The following is a 25,393-nucleotide window of genomic DNA, read 5'->3' on the forward strand; positions in this document are numbered from 1 at the left end:
ACTGACCATGCTGGTTGGGGATGATGGGAGTCGTAGTCCACACTATCTGGACGGTGCCAGGTTAGGGGAGGCTACCCTAGGGAATAAATAGCTTTTCTATGGGGCTGGGCCCACAGCAGGGGCTGCCTCCTGGCTCCGCCCCCAGCCCTTGTTTAGGCTCCATCCCAGGACTAGAGAGCTCTGCTCTTCTGGCTGGGGGATTATGGGGGTTATAATCCAACCCAGCTAATGGGGAAGAAGGTTAGGGAAGGCTGTTCCAGCTTTTAAGCCAGCGAGAGGGCCAGGCAGCTGGCACGGAGCCACCACCACTCTCTCCTCCTGTGCAGGCCAGAGGAGGGGGAAGCCGCAGTGGGCAGGGTTACCCCTCCCCAGTGATCCGAGGGAAGCAGGTGACTCTTTGCATGAGCTGGGACTGAGGAGTGCCCTTTGGCTAGCTGTTGCCCCCTGTCTCACTTCACAGGGCTTCGGGGCCTTGGAGCAGCAGCAAGGCAGACAAGAACGTCATAAGGCCCTGCTTCTCCCATCACTGCCGTTCTCCAGGACGGGGGGGAAAGGCGGGACCCGTCTTTCAGCCTTCAGGTTTTCAGAAACCTCTCCCTCAAGGGGGCAGCCCCAACCTGAGGCCCCAGAAACCCAGGGGAGCCCCAGTATGGCCCACCCCCAAAGTGGATGCACCCTCTCTCCAGGAAAGGCCCGCTTCAGAGGGCCACGCAACATATGATTATGTTATTCACACTTTTCAGGGAGTGTGCTTAAACTGGCCACTTGTATTCTGAAGAAAAGGCAGCCACAGCACCCTGACCCAGAAGGTGCCTCCACTCTGGCTTGGGGCCCCACACCAGGCTCTTGCCCAAAGCCACACCTGCCGCTCTTTGCCCGCAATGGCCGCGTTTCCTGCAAACGGCCTTCGGAGGCAAGTGGCAGGCTGGGGGTGGGGAGCGGCTGTTGAGCAGGACACTGGCGAGTCGCGATCCGGCTCAGGAGCATTTCCAGACTAGGTTACCAAAGCTGCTTGGGGGGTGGGGGGGCTGGATTGATCCCCCAGACCAATCCAGTGGGCTGGATGACATCAAGCAGGCTGTGCCCTTCCTCTGACAACATCGAGCCCCTCCCTGTAAAGAACAAGGGCATTCTTCTCCCCAGGCCCCTGGCAGCCTCCAGGCCAGGGCTTGGCGAGGGAGGGGGAAGGCCCGTGGAGGGATCCCAAGTCTCTGTGGGCCAGATGGGGAACCTCCACAGGCCAGATTAGGCCCGTGGGACAAAGGTTCCCCATCCCCACTGTAACACGTAGTTTGGCCCTGAGCACTTAGCTGCCCTCACACTGGCAGACGGGTGACGTGTCCCAGCCACCTTCATTCCCAGCATCCAGGCCCTGCCTATCAGGGCAGCAGCCCATCATAGCCGTAAGCGTAGAGGCCCCGCCAACGTGCCCGGGGCAGCAGCCCTCCTGCCTTCAGGCCCTGGCTCGGCTGGGAGTTCTGTCGCTCCGTGACCACCCAGGTATGGCCAGGTTAGGTCTTCAGGCTCTCCAGGGCAAGTGCAACGAGTCCAGGCATGCTGCGATACAGCAATGCATTCTCCAGGCCTACCAACCCAGTAAAGGCTGTCGCTTTGTGTCCCACGGTGGCCTGGACCCGTGCCCGGTATAGGCCATTGGCATTCTTGGAGCCCAAGTCCACAAGGACCTGAGGGGAAAGGAGAAAGGAGAGGTGTGAAGGGAGAAGCAAAACCACCTGCGCCAGGGAGAGAAGCCAGCCAGCGAGGGAGGGAGAAGGCCACAGGGAAAGGGAAGCTCCTTGGCCATCCTCTGGGAGCTGTTTGTTTCTTCTGACACTACAGCCCAGCTGCTCCCAGTATATGTTTGAGAGGTCTGCTGGAGCTGGGCCTCAGAGCATCATCAGGCATCCTCCTGGGGGCCCACTGCCAGACCCTGGAGCCTCATGTCCCTGCTGCTGCTCCTTGCTATTGCTACCTGTTCACTTGCCCACTCCAAATGAGCGAGCCCTGAAAGGAGCACAGCAAAGGACTAGTAGCCTGCACATGCCTTGTCCTCTCTCTCTCTCTCTCTCTCCCCCTCCCTAGGGGAGGGGGCCATTTGGGCCCAGAAAGAGAGGCATGTGACAGCTGCAGCAAAGCGGAAGAGGAAGAAGGCTCGCTCCCGGAGGAAGGCCCACAGGGGACAAGGGCCTCCAAAACCTGGAACCAGGGCTGCTCAGAACCCACTGCCAATGCCAAGACTTAATCAGAAGTAATAATATGGTACACTTCAGCATATGCAAAATGCCTGTTCGTCAGCACTGAGAGCCAGGAGCCCCAGGACCGATGCTGCCCTCTGCCTTATTTTTAAGAATTAAGCGCTGCTCTAGCCTGTTCCCTCTTTCCCAGTCCTCGTCTGTGCGTCTTGGAAGCAGAATAGACCGTGCACAATAAGGAAATTGCCTACATCATGTAATCTGATTGCAGAACCTGGGTTTTCAGCATCTAGAGTTTGCTGAATAAGCTCAGCCGTCCCCCTCTAACACACGCCACAGGTAGGGCTTTTGCAGTGGGAGAAGTGCTCCTTTCCTGGACCGACTACATGTAGCCCTCCAGATACTGTTGGGAGAGGCCATAACTCTGTGGAAGCCCACCTGCTTTGCATGCACAATGTCCCAGGTTCGATCTCCGCGTTGCCAGGGAGGGCAGGGGAACAGTCCTGCCTGAAATCCTGGAGAGCCGCTGCTGCTTGTCAGTGACACAATCCTGGGCTAGATGGAGTGAGGGTCTGACTGAGTGTATGGCAGCTTCCTATGTTCCTAACTCCCATCAGCCCCAGTCAGCATAGCCAGTGTGGGATGATGGGAGTTGCAGTCCAAGTCGCCCACTCCTGCCCTGCAGCATTGTGCCACAGTGGTGCGCTCAGGGCCGGATGGGCACAGCTCTGAGCTCCTGCACCAGCAGAGACCATGTGAAAGAAGTCCTTCCTAATTCAGCCCAAATGGGGAGCATCGGCCCTGCTCCCCGCTTGGCCGCGAGGGACCGTGCAGGCAGGATGACGCCTCACCTCCTGGAAGGCCATGGTCAGGTCCCGCTCCGGCACTTGCAGAATCCAGCGGTAGCGCTCTCGCACGGCGCGGACACGCTGGGCAGACTCGTTCAGGCCCTGGCAGCTGGAGCCTGGAGCAGGAGCTGAGGAGAGGGAGTGGGAGGAGAGAGAGGAGGGATCCATCTTTGGGCCTGGAAGGGAAGCTGCTGACCAGAGAGCTTGCGAGGCATGAGCGGCCCCTCCAGAGGCCCCTCCAGCTCGACAGACCCCTCCAAGCTGCCACAGGGGGAGAGATGCCGGCAGCTGCACCGGGTTCAGTGGTCTCCCAGGTCCAGCCCCTGGCCATGGTACCTCTGGCCATTGGCAATGGATCTCAGGTAGCCAGGTGGGGAAGGATCTCTTCCTGCAGCATGCAGAAAGCCCAGAGTCAGAGAAGCCCATGCTGGGCTGGCTGGGCCACGGGGCTGACTCAGCATACAAGGCATTTAGGAGGCCGGGAGATCCAGCTGCCTTCCCCAGGCAAATGGCAGCTTTGGCAGGGGGGATTTTCATCAGGAAAACTAAGCAGGGGGAAAGGGTTAAAAAAGGTGGGCACCTCCTCCGGCACCACGGGTCCCATCCAAATAGCACCCCTATGTGCTCTTCAAAAGAACAAGAATACACAGTTGGGCACTTAATGTATTGCAGCCTTCCCCAAGCTGGTGCCCTCCAGATGTGTTGGACTGCAACTCCCATAACTCCCATTGGCCAATGGCTAGCTGGGAATGATGGGAGTTGCAGTCCAATACATCTGAAGGGCACCAGGTTGGGGACGGCTGATGTATCGCCTAGCTTGGCCCTTAATGGGCCCGCTTAACCCAGAGAAGGCGGGGTGGGCAAAATGGGAATTCTTTCAAGCTGGCTCTGGGGGCTCAGCATAGCTGTGTGTGTGCATGCATGAGTGAGCCCATTTGTCACCCTCAGAGTTCCAGCGAGCGCCTGAGCTCAGGGCCAGCCCTGCTATTAGGCAGCGTGAGGCAGTCGCCTCAAGGGACAGCTGTTGGGAGGCAGCAGCAGCAAGGCGTGGGGGGAGAGAGCTGGGCGTCCTGCCCCACACCCCCTAAGCTAGCCTGCTGCCCTCAAGGGCAGTGCAGGATGCAGTCCCGTCATCAATGTCGAAGACAGATTCATCTGCCAGTCCAGTCAGCTTTTAATCATGCAGCAGGAGGGGCGCCATTTTGTTCTTCGACTCCGGCAGCAAAATGTCTTGGGCCAGCCCTGTGTGAGCTTGCCAGCCGCCAGAGCTGGGGAACAGAGAATGTAAGGCATGGCCTGGCCCAATAAGAAGGAGCCAGCCAATGCTGTAATGGTTTTGGATCATCTTTAGGCCACCCACCTGCTCAGCCCTACCCCCGTAGCACAAACCACGTACCTTTGGGAAGGGTGGGGTCCTGTTCCCCCGTGGGGCCTGCCCCGAGGCTGCGCTTTCCTCGATTATAGTGGGCCTCACTTGCCAGGGAGTCTGCCACAAAGCAAGATGGGAAAGTGACTGATGAGATGAGGGGAGCTGCTGGAGAGAGGACAGAACCAGGTACTGTCTGTAGTATTGACTGACAGCAGCTGGTTTCAGGCAGGGGTCTGCATTTATGCATGCTCTGTATCGTCTACCCATAATGCATTCATGTGGCAGTTCCATGGTGCAGAATTTTGGTTGGTGCAGCCCTGGCCACTGGGCGGTACAAAGCCATGCCCAGTGCGCCACCGTCCTCTGAGCGCCACCTGCCCACTTGCCTATTCTGGCCCTGTACCACGGGCACATACCATTCAACACAGGAGCTTGGCTGGTGGCAGCAGCTCCCTCCGCTGCTCCACCCGCTGGAAAAGCGCCCTCCAGGGGCATTTCTCTCCGCAGCTGCTGAAGGAAGATCCGGCCTTGGTCTTGCAGCTTCTCCACCTCCCCTTCCATCTGCTGTGGGGAAGAAAAGGGAAGGGCAGCTCAGAGCAAGCCGGTCGGTCAGGTCAGGGCTACATGTTCTGGCCACTTAAGGGTCCATCCAGTTCTCAACCAGAGGTGCTGCAGAGGCGTGAATGGAAAGGCATGGAGGGGGACAGCGCCAGTTCCGCGTTTTGGAGAGCCCTTGGGCAAGACCTCTCAATGCCCCCTCCCTCAGTGACTCCGCTTCTCGCCGCCATTGTCAGCTCTTGCTCCCCATCCTCTTTCTCATCACTGCTACCACTTCGCCACTGGACAGGCAGAGAGTCAGGGCGCAAGGAGGAGATGGCGTCTGCTCCTCCTCCTCCTCACCACCACCATTGTCTGGGCCAGAGCAAGAGGCAGGTGAACAAGCAGGTTGCAAGGAAGAAAACGTGGAGTAATTCCAGGGGCGTCTTGTCAGTGGGCCCCTGCTGGGGTGTGGGCCCTGGGCAAGTGCCTAACCAACCTCATTTTTGGATCAGGTCACCTCCCTTGTGGACTGCAGGAATGCTGTGGACATAATATACCTCAGCTTCAGCAAAGCTTTCGACAAAGTGCCCCATGATATCTTGATGAGCAAACTAGCTCAAAGGGGGCTAGATGAAACAACGATCCGGTGGATCCACAGTTGGCTACAGGATCGGACTCAAAGAGTGCTTATCAATGGGACCTTCTCAAACTGGGGAGAGGTAACGAGCGGGGTACCGCAGGGCTCGGTCCTGGGCCCAGTGCTCTTCGACATTTTTATGAATGACTTGGAGGAGGAGGTGCAGGGAATGCTGATCAAATTTGGAGATGACACAAAATTGGATGGGACAGCTAATACCCTGGAAGACAGAAACAAAATTCAAAATGATCTTGATAGGCTGGAGCACTGGGCAGAAAAGAAGGATATTTAATAGGGATAAATGCCCAGTTCTGCACCTAGGAAAAAGAAACCAAAAACACAGTTACAAGATGGGAGAGCCTTGGCTCAACAGTACTACAAGCGAAAAGGATCTTGGAATTGTAGATCACAAGCTGAATATGAGCCAACAATGTGATGTGGCTGCAAAAAAGGCAAATGCTACTTTGGGCTGCTTTACTAGAAGCATAGCTTCCAAATCCTGGGAAGAACTAGTTCCCCTCTACTCAGCACTGGTTAGGCCTCATCTGGAGTACTGTGTCCAGTTCTGGGCACCACACTTTAAGAAGGATGCAGACAAACTGGAGAGGAGGGCAACGAAGATGATCAGGGGATTGGAAACAAAGCCCTATGCGGAGAGACTGAAAGAACTGGGCATGTTTAGCCTTGAGAAGAGAAGACTGAGGGGAGATAGGATAGTGCTCTTCAAGTACTTGAAAGGTTGTCACAAAGAGGAAGGCCAGGATCTCTTCTCACTCATCCCAGAATGCAGGACAAGGAATAATGGGCTCAAGCTACAGGAAGCCAGATTCCGGCTGAACATCAGGAAAAACTTCCTGACTGTTAGAGCAATATGACAATGGAATCAATTCCCTAGGGAGGTGGTGGGCTCTCCCATGCTGGAGGCACTCAAGATGAAGCTGGACAGCCACCTGTCAGGGTGTCAAGGGCTCCTTGGAGGCCTCTCTCAGTCTAATCCAGTAGCCAAGTCCAGACACAGACAAAGGGATTCCTTTCAAAGCTTTATTCTTCTTTTATAACTTAACAACTCTACAGGTAGCAACTAGATCTGAGCAGCAGAGTACCTATGCCCTAAGTTGGAACAGTTGGTCCCTGTTTGAAAGGGAATTACTGGCAGACCCCTGAACTTAAGGACTAGGGGGAGTCCCTCCCCTTTTCCCTTGGATCCTCTGGGCGCAGCCGTTGTTTGCGCGCCAACCAGGCACTACGCCTCCTTTCTGCGCCCTCCATTTGGCGCCGCTCTCTGCGTCGGCGTTGCACGTCCACCAAGACTACTTCCCGCGCTCGGTCACTCCCTGGACTGCTTTCTAATCTAGGAATGCTGGTGGGAGGAATCTCTGTCAGCTGTGGGCCCTGGGAAAGAGGAGCGCGCTCCTCTCCCAGGAGTGACTGCTCTTCCTCAGAATCAGAACTACTCTGGGATTCTATGGGCTCAGTGTCCACCCTGACACAGGGATGCTTTGACTTGGATTCCTGCATTGAGCAGGGGGTTGGACTCGATGGTCTTATAGGCCCCATCCAACCCTACTATTCTATGATTCTATGCCTACCATTGATGCCAGCCCTGGAAGGGGACCTCAAGAATGGGCCAGCCAGATGGAGGTCCATCCAATAACAGAAGCTCACCAATGCCCATGACAACTTCCGATGACATTTCTCTTGAGAAAATGCATGTTCGGTATAGGGATGTTTCAAAAGTTTTCCTCATCCAGAATTTCCCCCATATTCTGCAGTTCTGAATTACATGTTCTTGTTTCTAGGACTGATGCATAAGGAATCTTCCACTGTTCCAGTTCTTATTTCTGGAACTTGTACAGACATGAATGCTGTTTGCTGCCGACTTCAGTTCATTCGTGTCTTTTCTCACTCGTTTATATTACTGACGCACATGAATGCATTGATAAAAGAGTGCAAGGGAGCAATCCTGATGGGATCATTCAAATATCCCATCAAGATTCTGTATGTGTGTTTACCAACATGTGGGAGCAGACATGCCCATTACTAAAACACTACACAAAAATAACTTTGGTGCAATCACACATATGATCACATCAATATCATAAAAATACTAAACCTTGTTTTTTTCCTTTTCTTTTTTGCAGCGTTTTATGAATACACATCAGCTATGTGGAGTAGGGAAAAAGATGCACATGAACAGAAGGAAGTGAACATGATGGTGCCATTGTGGGCCACCTGGGAGGAAGGCCATCTGGAGTTGATGCAATTCCCAGGGAATGCTGCTGCTCCCTAGTTCAAACTGTGGTCTGCATTACCCGCCTCCTTCTACAACTTTGTGCCCACTTTTGCAGCTCCAGTGTGGTGGCAACTTTCCCTCTCCCCTCTGTTCACATACCTGCAGGAAAAGCTGCTCCGCCCCTCCTGTTGTAGTTGTCAAACCTTCAGACATGGCACACAACTCCTGCACCCAGTCAGCCAAATTGGGCCCTGTGCCCTCAAACAACGTGGCAAAGGGGGGAAGGGGAGACCGAGGGATCCTGCAAGGAGAGGCTGAGTAAGGAAAAGCCCTCCTAGGATAAACTTCACAGCAAGGGGGAGACCAACCTAGCTGCACACATCAGCCAGAGGAGGAATAGCTGCAGGGAGCTTGTTTCAATCTTTCCTGCCAGAAAGAACACCTTGCTAAATGTGACCTTTGAATTGGTGCATGAGTTCTGCTTTTTTCCTCCTCCCTCCCAATCCCTTTTCCTTTTGTGTCGTGTCCTTTAGACTGTAAACCTGAGGGCAGGGACTGTCTCATTATTAATCTTTGTAAGCCGCTCAGGGAGCTCTTTTTGGCTGAAGAGCAGGGTAAAAATGCTGTAAATAAAATAAAACAAACAAATAAATAAAGGGGTGCTCAGCCCAACTCAATCCTGCCCTTGCCGTGGGGAATCCCAACACCTTAACTCAGCCTTCTTCAACATGGTGCCCTCCAGATGGGTTGAACTGGGGCATTATGGGAGTTGTAGGGCTTCTTCACACGGAGCTTTTATCCTACTACTGAGATTGGTTACTCATAGAAGTTTGCCGGCCCTTTAGATGACGTTGTCAACCTCCCGGGCGTCTCCCACACTAAATGACCTTTATTCCATTTTTTAAACATCAGAGATAATACGCTATCAAATTACCGCACTTGAATTCCGCTCTAGTTCCCTTGTGAAAAGAGGAAAACCCGTGATAAGAGGAGCTACACCACAGCGCCATCTAGCAGCTGTGTCATTAAACATATGGACAACTCAGATAAGGGGGGAAAGGAAGCACATGTAAAGGGAGTCTGTTGTGAGCCTGCATTTAAAACAGGAGCAGAAAGCCCCGCTGTAAATTCAGGATTTTAGACTGGTGTAGAGATGCTCGTAGCCCAACACATCTGGAGGGCGCCAAGTTGGGGAAGGCTGCCTTAACTCAAGAGCCCCCCTCCTTTCCGCCCTACGTCCGTGTTCCCAGTGGTCCTAAGGCGGGGGTGTACAGCCTCAGGCCCAGGGACCAAACCTGGCCCTCCTGGGGTCCCAATCCAGCCCCATGGGATTCCCCAGATGGCCATGCCCCCTTCCCTGGCCCCACCCCTTTTCTCTGGACCACCTGTAATTTGGTGGTTTCCTGGCTCTTGTGAAGCTTTCCCCCCACTTTAAAAGGGTGAAATGCTTCTCCAAAGCGTAATTACTGGCAGGAACAGCTTTATACTCAAATATGCAAGTATGTTTTGCATTTTCAGCCCCACCCTTTTGCCTTCAGGCCCAGCTACCACTGGAATTTGGCCCTTGGGTTGCAAGAGGTTCAGCGTTCCAATCCTAGGGGCCCTGAAACCTGAAACCATCGCATCACCAAGCAGAACCCCATTTGAATGTCTGCAAACCCTCCACCTCTATATAATCTTTCGGGCATTTCTACACCAGCCTAAAATCCTGCATTTAAAACGGGGCTTTCTGCTTCCGTTTTAAATGCAGGATCACCACTGACCCCCTTTACATGTGCTTCCTCCCCCTTCCCCCCACTTCTCCCCGTATCTGAGTCTTCCATTATCTTTCACTGATCTTGTTCCTCTTCTTGCCGTTTTAAGTCTTTTCAGGGAGGAAACTGAAGAGGAACATAGCGGGGTAATTTGATAGCTCACTACCTGCAATCTATTTAAAAACGGAGCAAAGGGCATTTAGTGCAGGAGATGCCGGGGATGACCACTGCATCATGTAAAGAGCCTGCAAACTTCCGTGAAGGAGCCATCTCAATTGCAGGATAAAAGCTCCGGGTGAAGGAGCCCAAAGTCTCCGAGTACAACTTCCAGTCGGCCCTGCCCCCTCCCCTTCCCACTTTTGTCTCTCTGGGTAGCTAAATGTGTTCCTGTGAACCAGCACGGAGAAAAAGCTGGGTGCTGTGAATGTTAAAAGGTCAGCTAGATTTGCCTCCTGGCTTTGAAGCTCTCCATCCTATGCCAGCTATCTCAACCTCCCTTTGAAGTCCAGGGTTTCCTTACATCAAAAGAATGATAAGATAAGAATCTAAAAGTCACAGTGGCATAATACCAACTAAAAATCCCATAGAACTGAACAAGCGTTTGAGTTCATCAAAAGTCTTCATCAGTCCAGATATTATCCAGGGTATTGATTGTTCAGGAAGAGCCTGATGCATGTACAGTTTTTATGTGCATGGATGAACCGGGGGGGGGGGGGGGACCAGTCGGCATGAAGAACTTGATTTTCTACTTTCTTGCATTCATTCACCCTGATGCTCTTAAGTTCTCCAATATGGGAGTACAATGCCTGTGCCTGCTCATTATAATTGCGTTTTGCTCCACAGTCCTTGCTCTTTGAGACTTCAAACAATTTTGCTCAGTGCATTGTGTAGTAAATAAGTGCTCCTTCTCAGTTGATTTTCTCTATGCTTCTCTGTCTCTGGAGTCCCTGTTTCCTGATAAATATCTGACGGTGTCACTGAGTTTCACTATTCCTGACTCAGAAATGCAAATCTCGGCTGCTCATAATGCTCTTTTCAATTACAGAAGTGAGCCTTCTGTCCCCAAAGTTCTTCTTTGGTCTGGATTTTAATCCGAGCCAAAGAAGAGGCCAAGACGTCCTTCCGAGCAGCCTCTACACCCCCATTCCCTCCTCGCCAGCCACTTACTTTCCTTGCCGATCTAGTGGGCGAGAGGTCTGTCTCTCCCACCCCCTAATCCCCCCATCTGGCAGCTGCCATGCTACCATGGTGGCACCAGGAGCACCGAGAAACAAGTAGGAGCAGCCTTACCTCCTGCAGGACATTTGGGCCTCGCGTTTCTGCATTTTCCTGGCATTTGGCTGCAGTCCCTCTCCTTTTCCTCCTCCTCCTCCTGTGGCAATGACTGCTTCTGTGTCTGCAACCTGCTCTTTGGGGTAACACAGGTGTCAGTTTGGGGGGGACTGCCCCCTTTCCTTCCCCACCTATGACAGATCCAGTGGGGTTAGGGATTGGAGCAATAAAGCAGGTATTGACCTGTGCTGCTAGCACTATATACTTGGGCTACCTGAGTAGCAGCAGGGTGAGGTATGTATACCTGCAGTTTCCAGCTGGGAATGGAGATGGCAGGGAAAACTCCCAAGCCATTACACACCTAGATAGAGAGGGCAAAGCTTAGTTGAGGAACAGGAGTAGAAATGGGGCAAAAGGTATCCCTTGTGTCTAGAAGGATTTAGTGTACAGGACAAACCTGTAGGATTGCAAAACAGTCCAGGGGCTCATGTTGCCCACAGGCCATATGTTGCCCACTCCTGGTCTATATGCTTTGAACAGGTGCATAAAAGACAGAAATCCAACAGGTGCAGCATTTCAAGGAATGGCGAGACAACGATGGGGAAGGGGAAAGCTGCATCTCATAATTTCTGCTGGAAATGTATGCTGATAACAGCATAGAACCTTGGTAAGGATCACAGCCAGGCTTGTTCATTGTGAGGAGGAACAAAACATCTCTTTCTCTGGAACAGCCTTCCCAACCTGGTGCCCTCCAGATGTTTTAGGCTACAACTCCCAGCACCCCTTAGTCAGCTATACTGGCTGGGGGATGCTGGGAGTGGTAGTCCAACACATCTGGAGGGCACCTGGTTGGGGAAGGCTGCTCTAGGATTATGTATAACCCGGAAGCTGACAGTGAGCTCTGTGGCTGTTTCTGCTCCATAGGCACTAATGCATAAAATGTCAAAAAGAAACGAAAGCTACCCTATATGGGACTCAGGGGCAGGTTATGGACTAGGAATGGGGTAGCGAGCATCTATGGTACCCAAATGAACATAGGGTGGAAGATCTCCAAGGTGGCTAAGGTATGGTACTCAAGGTGTCCAAGTAGAAGGCCTGTAGAAGGTCTGTGCAGGTAAAGACTAGTGTAACATTTTGAGAGCAGCGGGGCTACTCTGGAAGCCCCCCCCCCTCCGCATTTAGTCCAAACGTGCCTCTCCTGTGCAGGGTCATGTTCTGAAGAAACAGTTCTGCGAGTTTGAAGCAGAAGCCATCTGTGCTGTCTGATGTCACCAAGAACTGCCGCCTCCAATCCAGGGAGCAGTTTTGCACTTTTAAAACGTTTCCTTTTTTAAGTAATGAGGAATGAAGGAAGGCATACAAGCCGAAATGTGCACGTTGCACTTTTAAACATATTTGTTGAGGCAGACAAGCCACAGGAGTGTAAGACTGACATCTGAGCCAGCATTTGATTCACTAGTCTGCGTGTCTGTCATTTCAGTTAAGCTGGGCTCTCAACTGAGGGATAACCTACAAGCCCTTTTTATATTATTTTCATCCCAAGGTGTTCATCAGGACATGGGCAGTGAGTACCTCTGGAATCTTGGTGCACTTGAGCAGGGAAGAGATGCTGGTAAACCTGCTCCATGAATTGTGGAAGGGAGCGTGTGAAGAACGAGAAGTCAATCTGGGTGCGGAAAAACTCCTCTGCCCGGCGCAAGAAATCCAACAGGGTCTGGGCGTAGGAGCGCAGCTCTGGAGGAAACAGGGGAAAGTGCTGTCAAGCGCGGCTCCCAGGAACCTTCCATGCTGCCCTCAACTGAAGCTTCCCTACCAGGCCCAATAGGTGCTTTGGCAGCCAATTTTCATCGGGACTGCAGCATACGGGGGAAGGATTTAAAACCCATTGTACCTGCTCTTTCTTTCTTTCTTTCTTTCTTTCTTTTTAAACCAGACCATGAAATGTGATCGCACACTTTCTGTATCACCTGCCAAGTTTTCCCCTAAGTGCTTTGAAGATGGGCAAAGTTTTCCTTTACATCCCTTTGGCATATGCACTTCAGTTGTTAAGAGACATGAATGGTTCAGATACCCCTTACAATCTCTAAATTGTTATTTTACATTATTTAAATGGCCAAAAATCAGGCATGGTCAAAAATCAGACATGGAATGAATGTTAGCAGCAGCAGCAAAATTAAAAATAGCCAGGGGGGAAAAATAATGATCTGTCCCTGAGATGTCTGAACAGTCCAAAAAAGTATGGAATGTGTCATTTATGGTAAAATGAACATATTACTCAAAATCCTGAGCAGGAACTCAAAAAGCTAATATATTTTATAGAGAATTAGTTTTCATAATGTGCTGGAATGATAAAGATTGGAGGAAATGTTGTACTGTGCCCATTAGTTTCTCATTTATAGTATACTGTACACGATTGCATATTATTATACTGTGTGGCGGGGGTGGGGGGGACAGAAGGAGAGAGAGAAATGGCAGGGAGAGAAGGAACGACAAAGGGCCTGACACTAGTGTAGGTCAACAAAGACAATCTGGGCAACCCATAAAGGCTCCCAGGAGGGTTGCCAACTGTTGAACCAGTTCCTCTAGCATAGCTGTGCCCTAAACAGCCATTTGATCTGCAGCAATTAGCAGAGCAATTATGTTTATCTGCACATCTTCTATGAAAAGCTTCAGCTACTGATTCTTGAATATTGAGCTGCTGTTAAAGGTACAAGAGTAAGCAAGGGAGGGGTTTTTCTTCCTCCTGATCAGTTGGCAACCTCAATTCCTAATAGTATCCGGAGGAAACAGAGGAGGGTACAATTGGTCAGGGCTGGTCCAAGAGGTTTTCCCAGGCCCAGAAGATGTCCTGCCAATCTGAGAGGTTGGCAACATCCCCAACATCCTCTGCTCTTCTCTTTCATCTGCAAGGAATCCCAACCTCGGGTTCCATGAGGAAACCATGATGGTTAAACTATAGCAAATTTGTCTCGACATCTGTAGCTTTTCTCTCCCCAGCAGCACTAACCCGTACCATGCCACATCTTCTGAAATCGCTCCTTCAACACAGCTTTTAAGGGCACAGGAGCCCTGTTGCATCCAGCCTGCCTCTCTCCAAATGCCCCCCCCCCCCCCAGCGCTTGGTAAATATGTTTGCATGGTTTGACTTTTGGAGGCAAAATCATGGTGCAAACGTTCCATCTCCCACTCCATAAATCCCAAGCTGAGAGCTGGTGTTGTAAACAGGGCATGGGGCCCAAGAAATGACACAAAAGACGCTGTGTTCAGATTTGATCCTCTTCGCAAGAATGACAAGACTTTGGCAAAAAACAAATATTTACGTAGACTTGATTAAGCCAGTAATGTCTTACAGAAGACCTGGAACAATCCGCCTCAAACACCCAGCCTGAGAAGGACAATGGAGCCGCAAGACAACCCTCAGCAAGATGCCAAGAATCCAGTCTAGCTTACTTTGGAGGTGCTTCATTTCTCGGCAAAGCGAGGAGAGCAAGGGAGGCCAAAGTAAATGGCAATGAAAAGGAACTTGACATGAACACTCCTTAGCCAGAGAAAGTGTGATGTGCTGTGTCAAGAAGCTGAAAATCAAAACTGCATGAAATTTTCAAAGCATCAGGAGAGATTCAGATCATGAAAACGACCTTGTGAAGAATATGCCACTCGTATCTTACTATTTGGATGAGGGAGACCTTTGGGACTTTCAGGGTTGTAACCAATGTTAGTCCTTCTTAGAGTAGACCCATTGAAATGAGTGGGACTTAAGTTAGACTGGATACAACCCTCAGAGGCTACCACTCTTTTTCACCATAATCACAAGAGCTAGAAACGTAGCTATTTCCTTTTAATGTAATGTGTTTTTGTGTGTGAAATCATGCCTTTCAGGATTCCCAGTTCTGCACCACCCTTCATAGTTTCATGACAACATGCATACGCAAGCATGGTTAAAAGGCCACAATCCACTGCAAGTGCAAACTATAGCAACTTTTGTTTCCATTAGAACATAAGAACATACAAAGAGCTCTGCTAGATCAGATCAAGGGTCCATCTATTCCAGCATTCTGTTTGCAAAATGACCAACCAGCTGCCTGTGGGAAACCCATAAGAGGGACATGAGTGCAATAGCATCATCTTGCTTGCGTTCCCCAGCAACTGGTACTTACTCACATTGAACCGCATTTGCCATTTGGATGCCCGCTCTCCCAGTTTGGAGAGATCCTTTTGGAGCTCTTCGCAATCCCTTTATGCATTAACCACCCTAAATAATTTGGTGTCATCTGCAAACTTGGCCACTTCACTGTTCACTCCTCATTCCAGATCATTTATGAACAGGTTAAAAAGCTTGACCAGTTACTGATCCATAAGGGGACCTCTCCTCTTATTCCATGACGGCTAAGTTTGCTCAGGAGTCTTTGGTGAGGGACTTTGTCAAAAGCCTTTTGGAAGTCCAAATAAACAATGTCTACAGGATCACCCTGTCTACATTTTTATTAACACTCTCAAAGAACTCTAAAAGGTTAGCGAGACAGGACTTACCTTTGCGGAAGCCGTGTTGATTCTTTTTCAGTAGGGCTTGTCCTTATATGTGCTTACTAATTTTATCCTTAATAATGCTTTCAACCAACTTACCCGGAACAGACGTTAAGCTAACCAGCCTGTAATTTTCCAGATCCCCTTTTTAAAAGTTGGTGTTATGTTGGCAATTCTCTAGTCCTCTGGTACAGAGGCTGATCTTAGGGACATGTTACATATTTTTGTTAGAAGAACAGCAATTTCATATTTGAGTTCTTTGAAAACTCTAGGATGGATACCAACTGGGCCCGGTGATTTATTTGCTTTCAATTTATCAATATGGTTGAGAACTTCATCTTTTGTCACCACCATTTGCCTCAGTTCCTCAGACTCCCTGACTGAAAACATATTCAGGCACAGGTATCTGTCCTATATCTTCTGCCATGAAGACAGATTAAAAGAATTCATTCAGCTTCTCTGCAATCTCCTTATCCTTCTTTAGTACTCCTTTAACTCCTCTGTCATTCAACTGCCTCTCCCGCTTCTGCTCCAGACTTAGGGTACAATCCTATGCATGTTTAGACAGAAAACCCCCCCACACAGCTCCCAGCATACTGGGAGTTGTAAGACTTTTTTTCCTTTCTAAACATGTATAGGATTGCACCCTTAATCTCGAAAAAGACAGGTGACACTGGGGATCTTCTGCTTGGAAGACCTCCTCCCTTGTTTTAGATGGGTGGATGCTGGCTGTGGTTATCCAGTGGTGGGTAGGGTGACCATGTCTCCTGCTTTAGAGAGGACAGTCTTCTCTTTGAAGGTCTATTCAGTCCAAGTCCAGTTTAAAAATAAAGAACCATCAGAAGGGCAAGTGAGGCCCACCCTGAAGTTGCCTACCAACAGTGAGCAGCACCTGGGCAGTCGACTGATCAAGGCACACAGGTCACCTGCTCACCGTCTGCTCCACAAGGGTGAGGTGTATTGTCTTTTTATTTAAATTACAATAATTATTTCTAAATCGTCACCTATGCATGGTCATCTATTAGCATATGGAAATTTTGTGCAAAGCCCTGTCCTCTTTTTTGGGTGGTGAATTTCCTCTTTTTTGGCAAGGTGCAAGTGGTCACCCTGATGGTGAGGATGGAAAGGAACTCTGCACATGCTCAAAGGCACTCTTATCCTTATTACTTCACTGAGCTCTGGCTTTCAAACAGTTTTGAGTCTGGCTCAAATTAAGCTCACTCTGCTCCAGACATGACTGTGGTTAGCAATGAATCACAGAAGCCCTGGGGAGCCTCAGGCCCAGGGCCCCAAACCAGCTCTCCTGGGGTCCTAATCGGTGCTTCCTTCTCTGGCCCCACCCACTTTCCCTGGCTACCCATGTTTGACGGTTTTGCAGCTTTTGTGCAGTTTCTTCCCCATTCTAAAAGGCTCAAATGCCTCTCCGAAGGCTCAGTCACCAATAGTAACAACTTTAAGCTAAAATATGCTGGGGGTGGGGTGGTATATTTTGCCCCCATCCCTTCCACCTTTGGCCCACTCACTGTGCCTTCAGCTCTCCCCCAGGCGGCCCATGGAATGCAGCCCCTGAAAGCTGCTCTGAAATTTGATTCAGCTGAAAGAGGTTCAACACCCTTGCCCTGGGTGGGCAGGGAGTTGCCTCTAAAGCTGGTTCGGAAACTTACAGTGGTTCAGAACGGGGCTGTCAGGACATTACTCGGATCAGCCATAGTTCTGATAATGCATCATCAGCACTGGGGAAGAGTTTGCTTCCACGCTTAGTTTAAAGTGCCAGTGCTGACATTCAAAGTCCTAAGCCAGCCTCCCCCAATGTAGTGTCTTCCAGATGGGTTGGATTATGAACCCAATCATCCCTATCCAGCATGACCAATGGCAATGGGAGTTGTAGTCCAACACATCTGGAGTGCATGAAGATGGGGAAAGCTGCAAAATAACCTGGGATGATAAGAGTATCTTAAAATTGCCTCCACCACCAACATGAAACTGCTCAAGCATCTACTGCGGCCCTTTTTCCATAGCCTTCCCCATTGGAGGCACAAAGGAATAAGGCCTTTTCTGCGGTGGTCCCAAGACAGTGGAGCGCACAGCCTGAGGAGAGTCTCCTCAACCCATCGCTGCTAGTCTTTCAGCAGGCTGCTATGACTTCTCTTTTCCAACAGTCATTTTTAGGTGCTTCCATTGAAAATTGGTTTCTTCTAATGGCTGCTTTTCTTATACTGATTGTGTCTGTGCTAACTGTGTTTTTTATTGTGTTATTTTAGCTTTATTATAAATAAATAGATCAATCTGAATTTGTTGTCTTTGATTTTCATCATATTTGTTTGTAAGCTTGAGAGTAATTTTATAGAAAGAGGAGATAAAACCATTGAAAATAAGTAATAAAGGGGGCACGTGACAGCCCCTGGGAACTCTCCCCACATGGGATCTCAGCTGTCTCTATCCCCATCAGTATACCCCCAACCCTATCTTTGCCATAATTGGGTACCTCCCCTCCCATTATCCCCGCCTGGCAAACAAGCCTGCCTATTTGCTCACAGAAATGTTTAGTAGACTCCCCAGAAATAACTGTTGAGGTCAACTGTATCATTTCAGCAGCTTGAAAGACTAAAAGAAGCCAATTACCTTGCATTTTTTTCAAAACTGGCCCTGCCTGGTCCCCTGGAGAGAATGGTAATCTCCACAGACGACCAGGCGAATGACTACTGACCAGCCTGCATCAGCCTGGCTTCCGGAAGACGCCTGGCCTCCCACGACAAACGTCCTCCGAGTCGACCTTTCCCACGCCACTCACCACACTGTCGCCTCTTCGTCTTGCACTTCTCATCCATGGCACGGGCGCACCCTGCTGGGCTGGCAGATGGAGAGCACGGCTGGGCATAGAAGGCACACAGGTGGCGGAGCTCCACTTGCTGCTTTTCGGCAGGCAACTGGGCCAGGGCCAGCAACTCGAAGCAAGTGGGCTCCTGGCTGGAGGGCGATTCTGTACGGAGGGGGGAAAGTGGAGCATTAGCAGCTGGGAAGGGGTGGGTGGCTGGCACCAACTATATATGCTGGCAAGGACAGAGTAGGAGTACTACCACGGGTAAGAATGAGTGGGGGCACCAGGTGGATTTCCCAGCCCGGTCTGCCCTGAACTGCAGAAAAGACAAACAACTGCCAGGGTAAACATTGCGCACATTCTTGGTTTTGGATAGAGCTGCCCCGAAAATGCTGACACTTCCATTTTTGGCATTTCATGGGGATGGGTGGGAACAAAAACTCTGGAGAAAGAGGCTGGGAGGGGTGAGGATTTCAGAGAATTTTCTCTTGGAGAGGGAGACAGGGTTTCCACATACCTTTTTAAATGTAGGCAATTCTTGAGGGGTCTTCTTTCTTTTTTTAAAAAAAACACCCCCTGCACTTGCAGGAGCCCAGGCCTCTTCTCCAGAAAAAGGTTCCCCACCCCGGTACTAAAGTCATGTTCTCCCTCAAAAAGCAGCCATATGGGACAGGGCAGGGATGTGTGGGGGGAATTGTTGGGCCCCTCTCGACACATGCACCAAATGGTCATGTCCCTTCCCCACCCTGGAGTTGTGATTAGCCCTAGAGGGGAAAACATTCTTGTAAGCATAAATCCCCCTATCCCACGACTGCTGCTTAAAAAAAGAAAAGTATGTAACTCCAGCATAAGGTGTCGTTTGGCCAAGGTCCCACAAAATCCTGGCGTCGTGACTGCTCCTTCACCTTCCCACGCTCTCCATGAAATTACCCTGAATCTTCCCTGTCTCTCGAGTACCAAAGAGCCCAAGCACTGGCCCACGCTCACCTGTGAGCACCCAGGCAGTGCCCCAACGTACTACCAGGGGAGACCCTACGTAGGTCTCATCCCCAGGGCCTCGTGCTGCAATCGCTTATGGCAGGTTTGGATCAACATAAGCCAGTTTCCTCATGTGCCCCCCGCCCCTTAATCATTTGGATACTTCCTCCATCAGGTCCCCAACCCACAGCAGTTTGACCTTTCTCTGTCCCCACGTGACATTCTGTTTGTTCAGCCCCCTGCTGGGGAGTTGGGGGGCTGGAAGGGGGCCTTCCGTAGCACTCACTCTCCATCTGCCGATGTATCCAGTCGGTGAAGACAGTGACGCGGGTGTACACCCCGGGCTTCCCATGCTCCCCACAGCCGTCGCCCCATGAGGTGATCCCGTACAGCATATATCGTTCAGACAATGGGTCCCAGCAAGTCAGTGGCCCCCCAGAGTCACCCTGGGAGGAAAAACAGCTGCGTGTTCAAACAGGATACACAGAAGCAAAGGAGGAGAACAGCATCCAAACTGCCCTGCTCGAACAGAACAGCACCCCATCCAGGACACCAGGGGTGTTGCTAGGCACTTAAAAGTTCTGAGGCCCAATATTTTCATTGGCATCAATGGAAGAGTTTTCTCCAAACTTAACTGCCATGCCGAGGGGGATTTTTGAGCATAGGGAGGGGGGCACGCTGCACAGAGAAGAGAGGATAAGCCTTCCCTCCCCAACTGTGACCCCTCTGGAAATCTTCCCTTCTGCATGGCACCGAAGCTGAGGAGAAATCTCCCAGTGATACCAATGGAAAAAAAAATTCTAATCTTAACAGACATGTAAGGGCGGGGTTAGGGAGTATTGTGACATGTGAGGAGGGAGGGATTAATCCTTCCCTCTATAGCTGCACCCCCCCCTTAAAAAGTTCCCCCTGCGTGGCAATTAAGCTGAGAAAACAACTTTCCATTGGCACCAACACACACTTAGGGCACTGGTGAATGGATCCAGGCCTGTGGAAGATAGATTCAGGGCCGGATCCCAGAGCAACGCCTCTGGGGAGCACAAATAGTGCAGCCAGACTGGCATGGTTAATGTCATGACCACACACACAACCTGGCAACTTTTCTTGTGGTCATTGCAGTATATGTACTAATTGCTATAGAGAGAAGAGTTTGTTAATCCTATAGATAAGGCACAATACCTCTATCAAGTGTTTTTTAACTGTAATACCAAAGGAGCTATATATGCTGTCACACACACACACACACAGCCTGCCCCGAGCATAAGGATTCTCCCCACATTCAGAGAAGCTGCACATCCATTGCTGTTTTGAGATGCGGCCTCCTTGGCAGGGTTGAAGGCCCCCCTTTAACCCTCAGGCCCAAGCTTCCCCTTTATGTGACCCTTCCTAGAACAACGCGTTGTCTCCCCCTGTCCACCCTAGGGTAAGATTGCTTATGCTCCTCACCCTACAAAAACTCAGGATCACCATCAGACAGATTGGGTTTGAGCCTCTTTTTTTCTCATGAGAACAAGTTCTGCTATTTTCCCCCTATTTAAATAAAAGCTGCGGTTGTTGGGATGCCAAATTCTGCACCCCAAATGCATAGGACTAGGACACGCATAACCAAAGACAACTGCCTGGCACTGTTCGCCTTTCCTCTACCCACTCCAGACCCTTACCTGACAAGAGTCAATACCCCCTGAAAGGTACCCAGCACAGAACATGGCATTGGTGAAGAGCTGGCTCCCCAGTGCACCACGGCAGATGTCTTGGGCCAGTATGGGCACCCGGGCCTCCATGACCACATCAGCTGCTGGTCCATCTATGAGATAAACAGAAGATGTTCTAGGTGGGTCTTCATTCGCCCAGTCCCCACATTTTGCCACACTGTGCCAAAGTGCCCATCATGGCATGCAAGTGGAAGACCTATCCTTGTGCCAGGTGGATGAAGCCGCGAAGAAGGTCTGTTCGTAGCACTGTCCTCCTTCTCCTCCTCAGGCCCAGCTCCAGGTATGGCATGCCGCCGCTGGAGGAATCCTCCTCCTCTGAGGAGCAAGAGCTCTCAGAGACGGATGATGCCATGGAACCACCCATATCCGGAATCCTGGGGGAGCCTGGGCCCTCAGGTGAGAGGACTATGGGTCCATTCCTGCAGGAACAGGGGAGTTCTGCTTCAGAGTCAGAGGCCAAATGACCACCCTGTCCCAGAGAGTATTGTCGTCTTAAGAGGCAAATCAGTAGGGCTCCTGTAAGAAGAAGCACCCAACTCCAGACAAGGACTCCTCAAGACGAGGGAACTCCTTGGGAGCAAGGCTTGTAATGTACTGCAGCTGAGCCTTGGGCAGGCTCAGGAGGCTCTGGTAACATAAGCCTACTTGCTCAGTTTACCCTTTGCTGGGAACAACGCCATTGCTGCAGCTCTTGTATCTTGTACCCTGACCTTGACTCGTGTTTGTATCTCTGTGCTATTCACCTTTGGACTTCTGCCTGATGCTGCATTTTGGAACTCTGATTATACTTGACTGATATCCTGTGTGTTTGACCTTGGCTACGTCTCTGACTTCTCTCTGAAAAATCAATTTTTGCCCAGTAAACTGTGCTTGACTTTTGGCTTGCTTTGACTTCCCTATTGCAGTTAGCTTTGTGTTTGCATCACAAAGAGCTGAACTTAGTTAAAGCAGGACAAGGTATGGGGAAGCCCTCAGAAATGTGCCCTCTGGTTGGCCCCCTCCCATGTTGGTAGGCCCAAGGGGCTTATTTGGTGGTGACAGAAGCACTGCAATCAGCCCGGAGCAGCTAAGAGCCGCCATTTTAATTTCCCACAATGTTCTTGACATGGCATCACTCCAGGGCATTGTGGGTAACTTGAATGGCAGTCCCCACTGGGGCCTCCTATGAGGTGATGCATGACGTAGTGAAGCAACACTACATTGAGGCCATTACAGAAAAATAAAATGGCGTAGCAGGGCCAGTCACAGGGTTGTTGTGAGGATAAAGTGGGGGTGGTGGGATGTCTGTCATCCTGAGCTCCTCAGTAGAAGAGCAGGATATAAATGCAATAATTACTTATTAATACCATTTATTTATTACATCTATATCCTGCCTTTTTTCCTTCTTAAGGAACCCGAGGCAGCATATATAATCCTCCTCCTCTCCATTTTATCCTCACAACAACAACTCTGTGAGGTAGGTTGGGCTGAGAGTCTGTGACTGGCCCAGAGTCACCCAGTCAGCTTCCATGGCTGAGTGGGAACTAGAACCCAGATCTCCCGGCTCCCAGTCCAACACTCTAGCCACTACACCACACTGGCTCTCTTAATTAATAAACATTTCTTAGGTGCCTTTCTCAGAAAAAAGACTTGAGCTGTCTAACAGCAAAAAAGTAAAACATACAAAAATGTAAAACAATTTAAAACAGTTAAAAACAATTAGCAATAAAATATGGCAACCCACTAAAACAACTAATTTAAGAAGCCCATCATATGCTGTCAAATGCTTGGGAATAGAGGAAAGTCCTGACCTGGTGCCAAAAAGTTGACAATATTGGTGCCTGGTGGACCTCACTGGGGAGAGCATTCCACAATCGGGGGGCCACCACTGAAAAGGCCCTCCCCCTGGTTGCCGAGAGGAGGGACTTGGATGAGGGCCTTAGATATTGATTGCAATGTATAGGAAGGTTCATACTGGGAGAGGCACTCCATCGGGTACATAAAAAGCCACCACCACCCACGCTCCTGCATGGCCTCTCCTGCCAATACCTTCGTAGAGTGAGCCCCAGCCAACAATATAGCAGAGTGTTCCCGTGTCCAGTTCCCTGGGTTGCTCAGGCAGGCACACAGGGGTCACCCAGGATGAGGGGGTCACAGGGCTACTCAGTTCCAGCAGTGCCATGTCATTGTGGAAGGTCTTGGGGTTGAACTATGGAAAGAGAAATGAGAAGACATAAGCAGTGGGATAAGGAATGGCACCAGGAATGGGGTAGTGGGTGACCAGGGAGGGGTGGGCTTCACCACACAGAATGGTAGAGAGGTGGCATCCCCAGTTCACCTTGGGATGGGAGAGGATGCGACTGACAGGCATGACCCACTCGCCTTGATCTGGCTTCGTCAGGTCGTAATCGCCCAGAACCACCGACCAGGCCAGCTCATTTCTGCTCCTGTCAGCAGAAAGACAGAAGAACATGAAAATACAAGACTGATCTACCAGTGTCCAAAGCGAGAACACCCCCCACCCCATCTCCACCACATGCACATGCACCAGATAGATAATAAAGAGGTGCGCAAACAGGGGTTGGATATTTTGGCTACTTTTCCGGGACCTAAACAGTTTAGGGCTGGGGTACCTTATGGATCGCCCCCTTCCATTCAAATCTCTTCATACACTCTGCCCTTGGGCAAGGATCTCTGCTCCCGATCCCCCCCCCCCCCGGCCACCTTCTGGAAGGCAGGTTGCCAAAAGGGGCAGGTCCTTTTTGGTTGTAGCACTTTCCTTGGTGAATTCCCTTCCAAGAGAAGCCCATTTGGCTAATTAACTCACTCGCACTTTGGCTTCAGGAGACTGGTCAGGACTCTGTTGTTGTTGTTGTTGTTGTTATTATTATTATTTAAGAAAAGGCCTTTGAGTGGTGTGCTTGATTAATGTTACTGCTGCTGTCTTTCTTTCTTAGGTTTTGTTGCATGCCGTGAAGGTTTTACTTTTAAAATTAATATTACAGTCTCGCCCTCCGGGCTTCCCGAGACAGCTGTGCTCCCATCCCCCTTGGGCCCACCACCTTTCCCCTGACTGAGGGCTTGGTGGTTTCCTGGCTTTTGCGTGGGTTCTCCACTCATTCTAAAAGGTTGAAATGCCTCTCCTAAGGCTTCCTTAGTGGCAGTCAGAGCTTTCAGCTAAAGGATGCTGGCATGTTTGGCATCTTGGCCCTGCCCCTTTTGCCTTCGGCCCACCCCACCCCTGGAATGTGGCCCCCGAGAGCTTCTCTGAAATGAAATTCGGCCCTCAGGCTGAAAGAGGCTCAACACCCTGGTATACAGGACATGATGGTTTAAATGCTGTTTTATGGGCTGCCAGGGGAGTCTCAGCAGGACTCTTAGGCAGGAATTCTACAAATAAACATATACAGGAGGCTGCCTGCCTGCCTGGCCTGGGTTCCAGCTCCATCCACACAGGCTCCAGCTACTTTCCCCTTGACATGCTGTCACAGGCACTTAGGAAGCCACCCCGTCGGTCTGTCTAGCCCAGTGTCATCAGCTCTGACTGGCAGTAGTTCTCCAGGGCCTCGGGCAGAGCCCCTTCCCCATCACCTACTCCCATATCCTTCTAGCTGGAGACGCTGGAACGGAACATTGTGGGCCTCTGCATGCAGAGCAGGTGTTTAGCCGCTTTGCTCTGGTCCCTCCCCAGCCCTCAGATGGGTCGTTATGCCTTCGCATCACCCTGCTCCCTACCAAATGGATCTCACTCTCCTGCCCATGAGCCTTGCCAAAGGATATCAGCTAGCTCCAGCTCTCACTTTGACTGGTTCCCACCGTGCTTTCCAGACACCAGAGGGCAGCAGAGACCATCCCTGAGCTCAGAAGGGAAGGAGGGAAGGGAAGATGTAGTTTGGCTGATGAAGTTGGGAAATGAAGAGGGGAGGATGCAGGGAACAAACCAGGGCAGCTGACATACACAGGTAAATGCAAGGCCTCGATCCTCTGCCCAGAGCCCAGCCTTACCCAGTGAAGCAGTGGGCAGCCGTAAGGACCCAGGCAGCCCCCACCAAAACCCCGCCACACATCAGCTCTCCATTGAGCCGAACCGACACCAGCCAAGGCCAAGCCCCTGGCCAAGCTTTGCTGCCCCCCACAATCTTCCCCTTCGCCATCGTGGTGTTGGGGGCCGGTACCCCGCGGTGCCCACACAGTCCTGATGGTGGAAGCAAAGGAAAATGGTTAGAGGATGAGGACGCTGCAGGATTGGCATCTGGACTCATCTGCAGCTGAGCCTCATCACTGTGTTTCCCTTAGTGTAAGTGCACAGAGGGGTGCCTGATCCACATCAGGCCACCATGCATGGATAGGGGAGGTGAAAGCCTTCTCACCCACCCACTTTTCCCTCCCTAGAACTCTCCACCACCCCCACCAGCACTGCGGGGACAAACTGGCGAGGATCAACTGCACCCTACGTCTTTAATGTACAGAAGCCTGTAGCTTAGCCCTGCTCCCAATTCTGCCATAGTCGACTCTTTGGCAAGCAAATCACCATCTC

General features: G+C 50.8%; 1 protein-coding gene across 1 annotated transcript in view; it reads right to left on the bottom strand.

Moving 5' to 3' along the window:
- Positions 1–1,511: 1,511 nt before the first annotated feature.
- PRSS56 (serine protease 56) overlaps positions 1,512–25,393 on the bottom strand; it is a 35,902-nt gene continuing 12,020 nt past the window's right edge. Inside the window, 13 exon segments of the mRNA XM_084842101.1 lie at positions 1,512–1,685; positions 3,044–3,180; positions 4,437–4,526; positions 4,826–4,973; positions 7,979–8,120; positions 10,864–10,981; positions 12,418–12,579; positions 18,161–18,349; positions 19,452–19,611; positions 20,827–20,969; positions 22,906–23,065; positions 23,195–23,303; positions 24,862–25,051. Of these exon segments, the coding sequence (XP_084698227.1) occupies positions 1,512–1,685; positions 3,044–3,180; positions 4,437–4,526; positions 4,826–4,973; positions 7,979–8,120; positions 10,864–10,981; positions 12,418–12,579; positions 18,161–18,349; positions 19,452–19,611; positions 20,827–20,969; positions 22,906–23,065; positions 23,195–23,303; positions 24,862–25,051 (1,922 nt within the window).

This window comes from Heloderma suspectum, chromosome 3 (genome assembly GCF_057233095.1).
Source record: "Heloderma suspectum isolate Gila_16-S chromosome 3, 16-S_ref, whole genome shotgun sequence".
NCBI lineage: Eukaryota > Metazoa > Chordata > Lepidosauria > Squamata > Helodermatidae > Heloderma > Heloderma suspectum.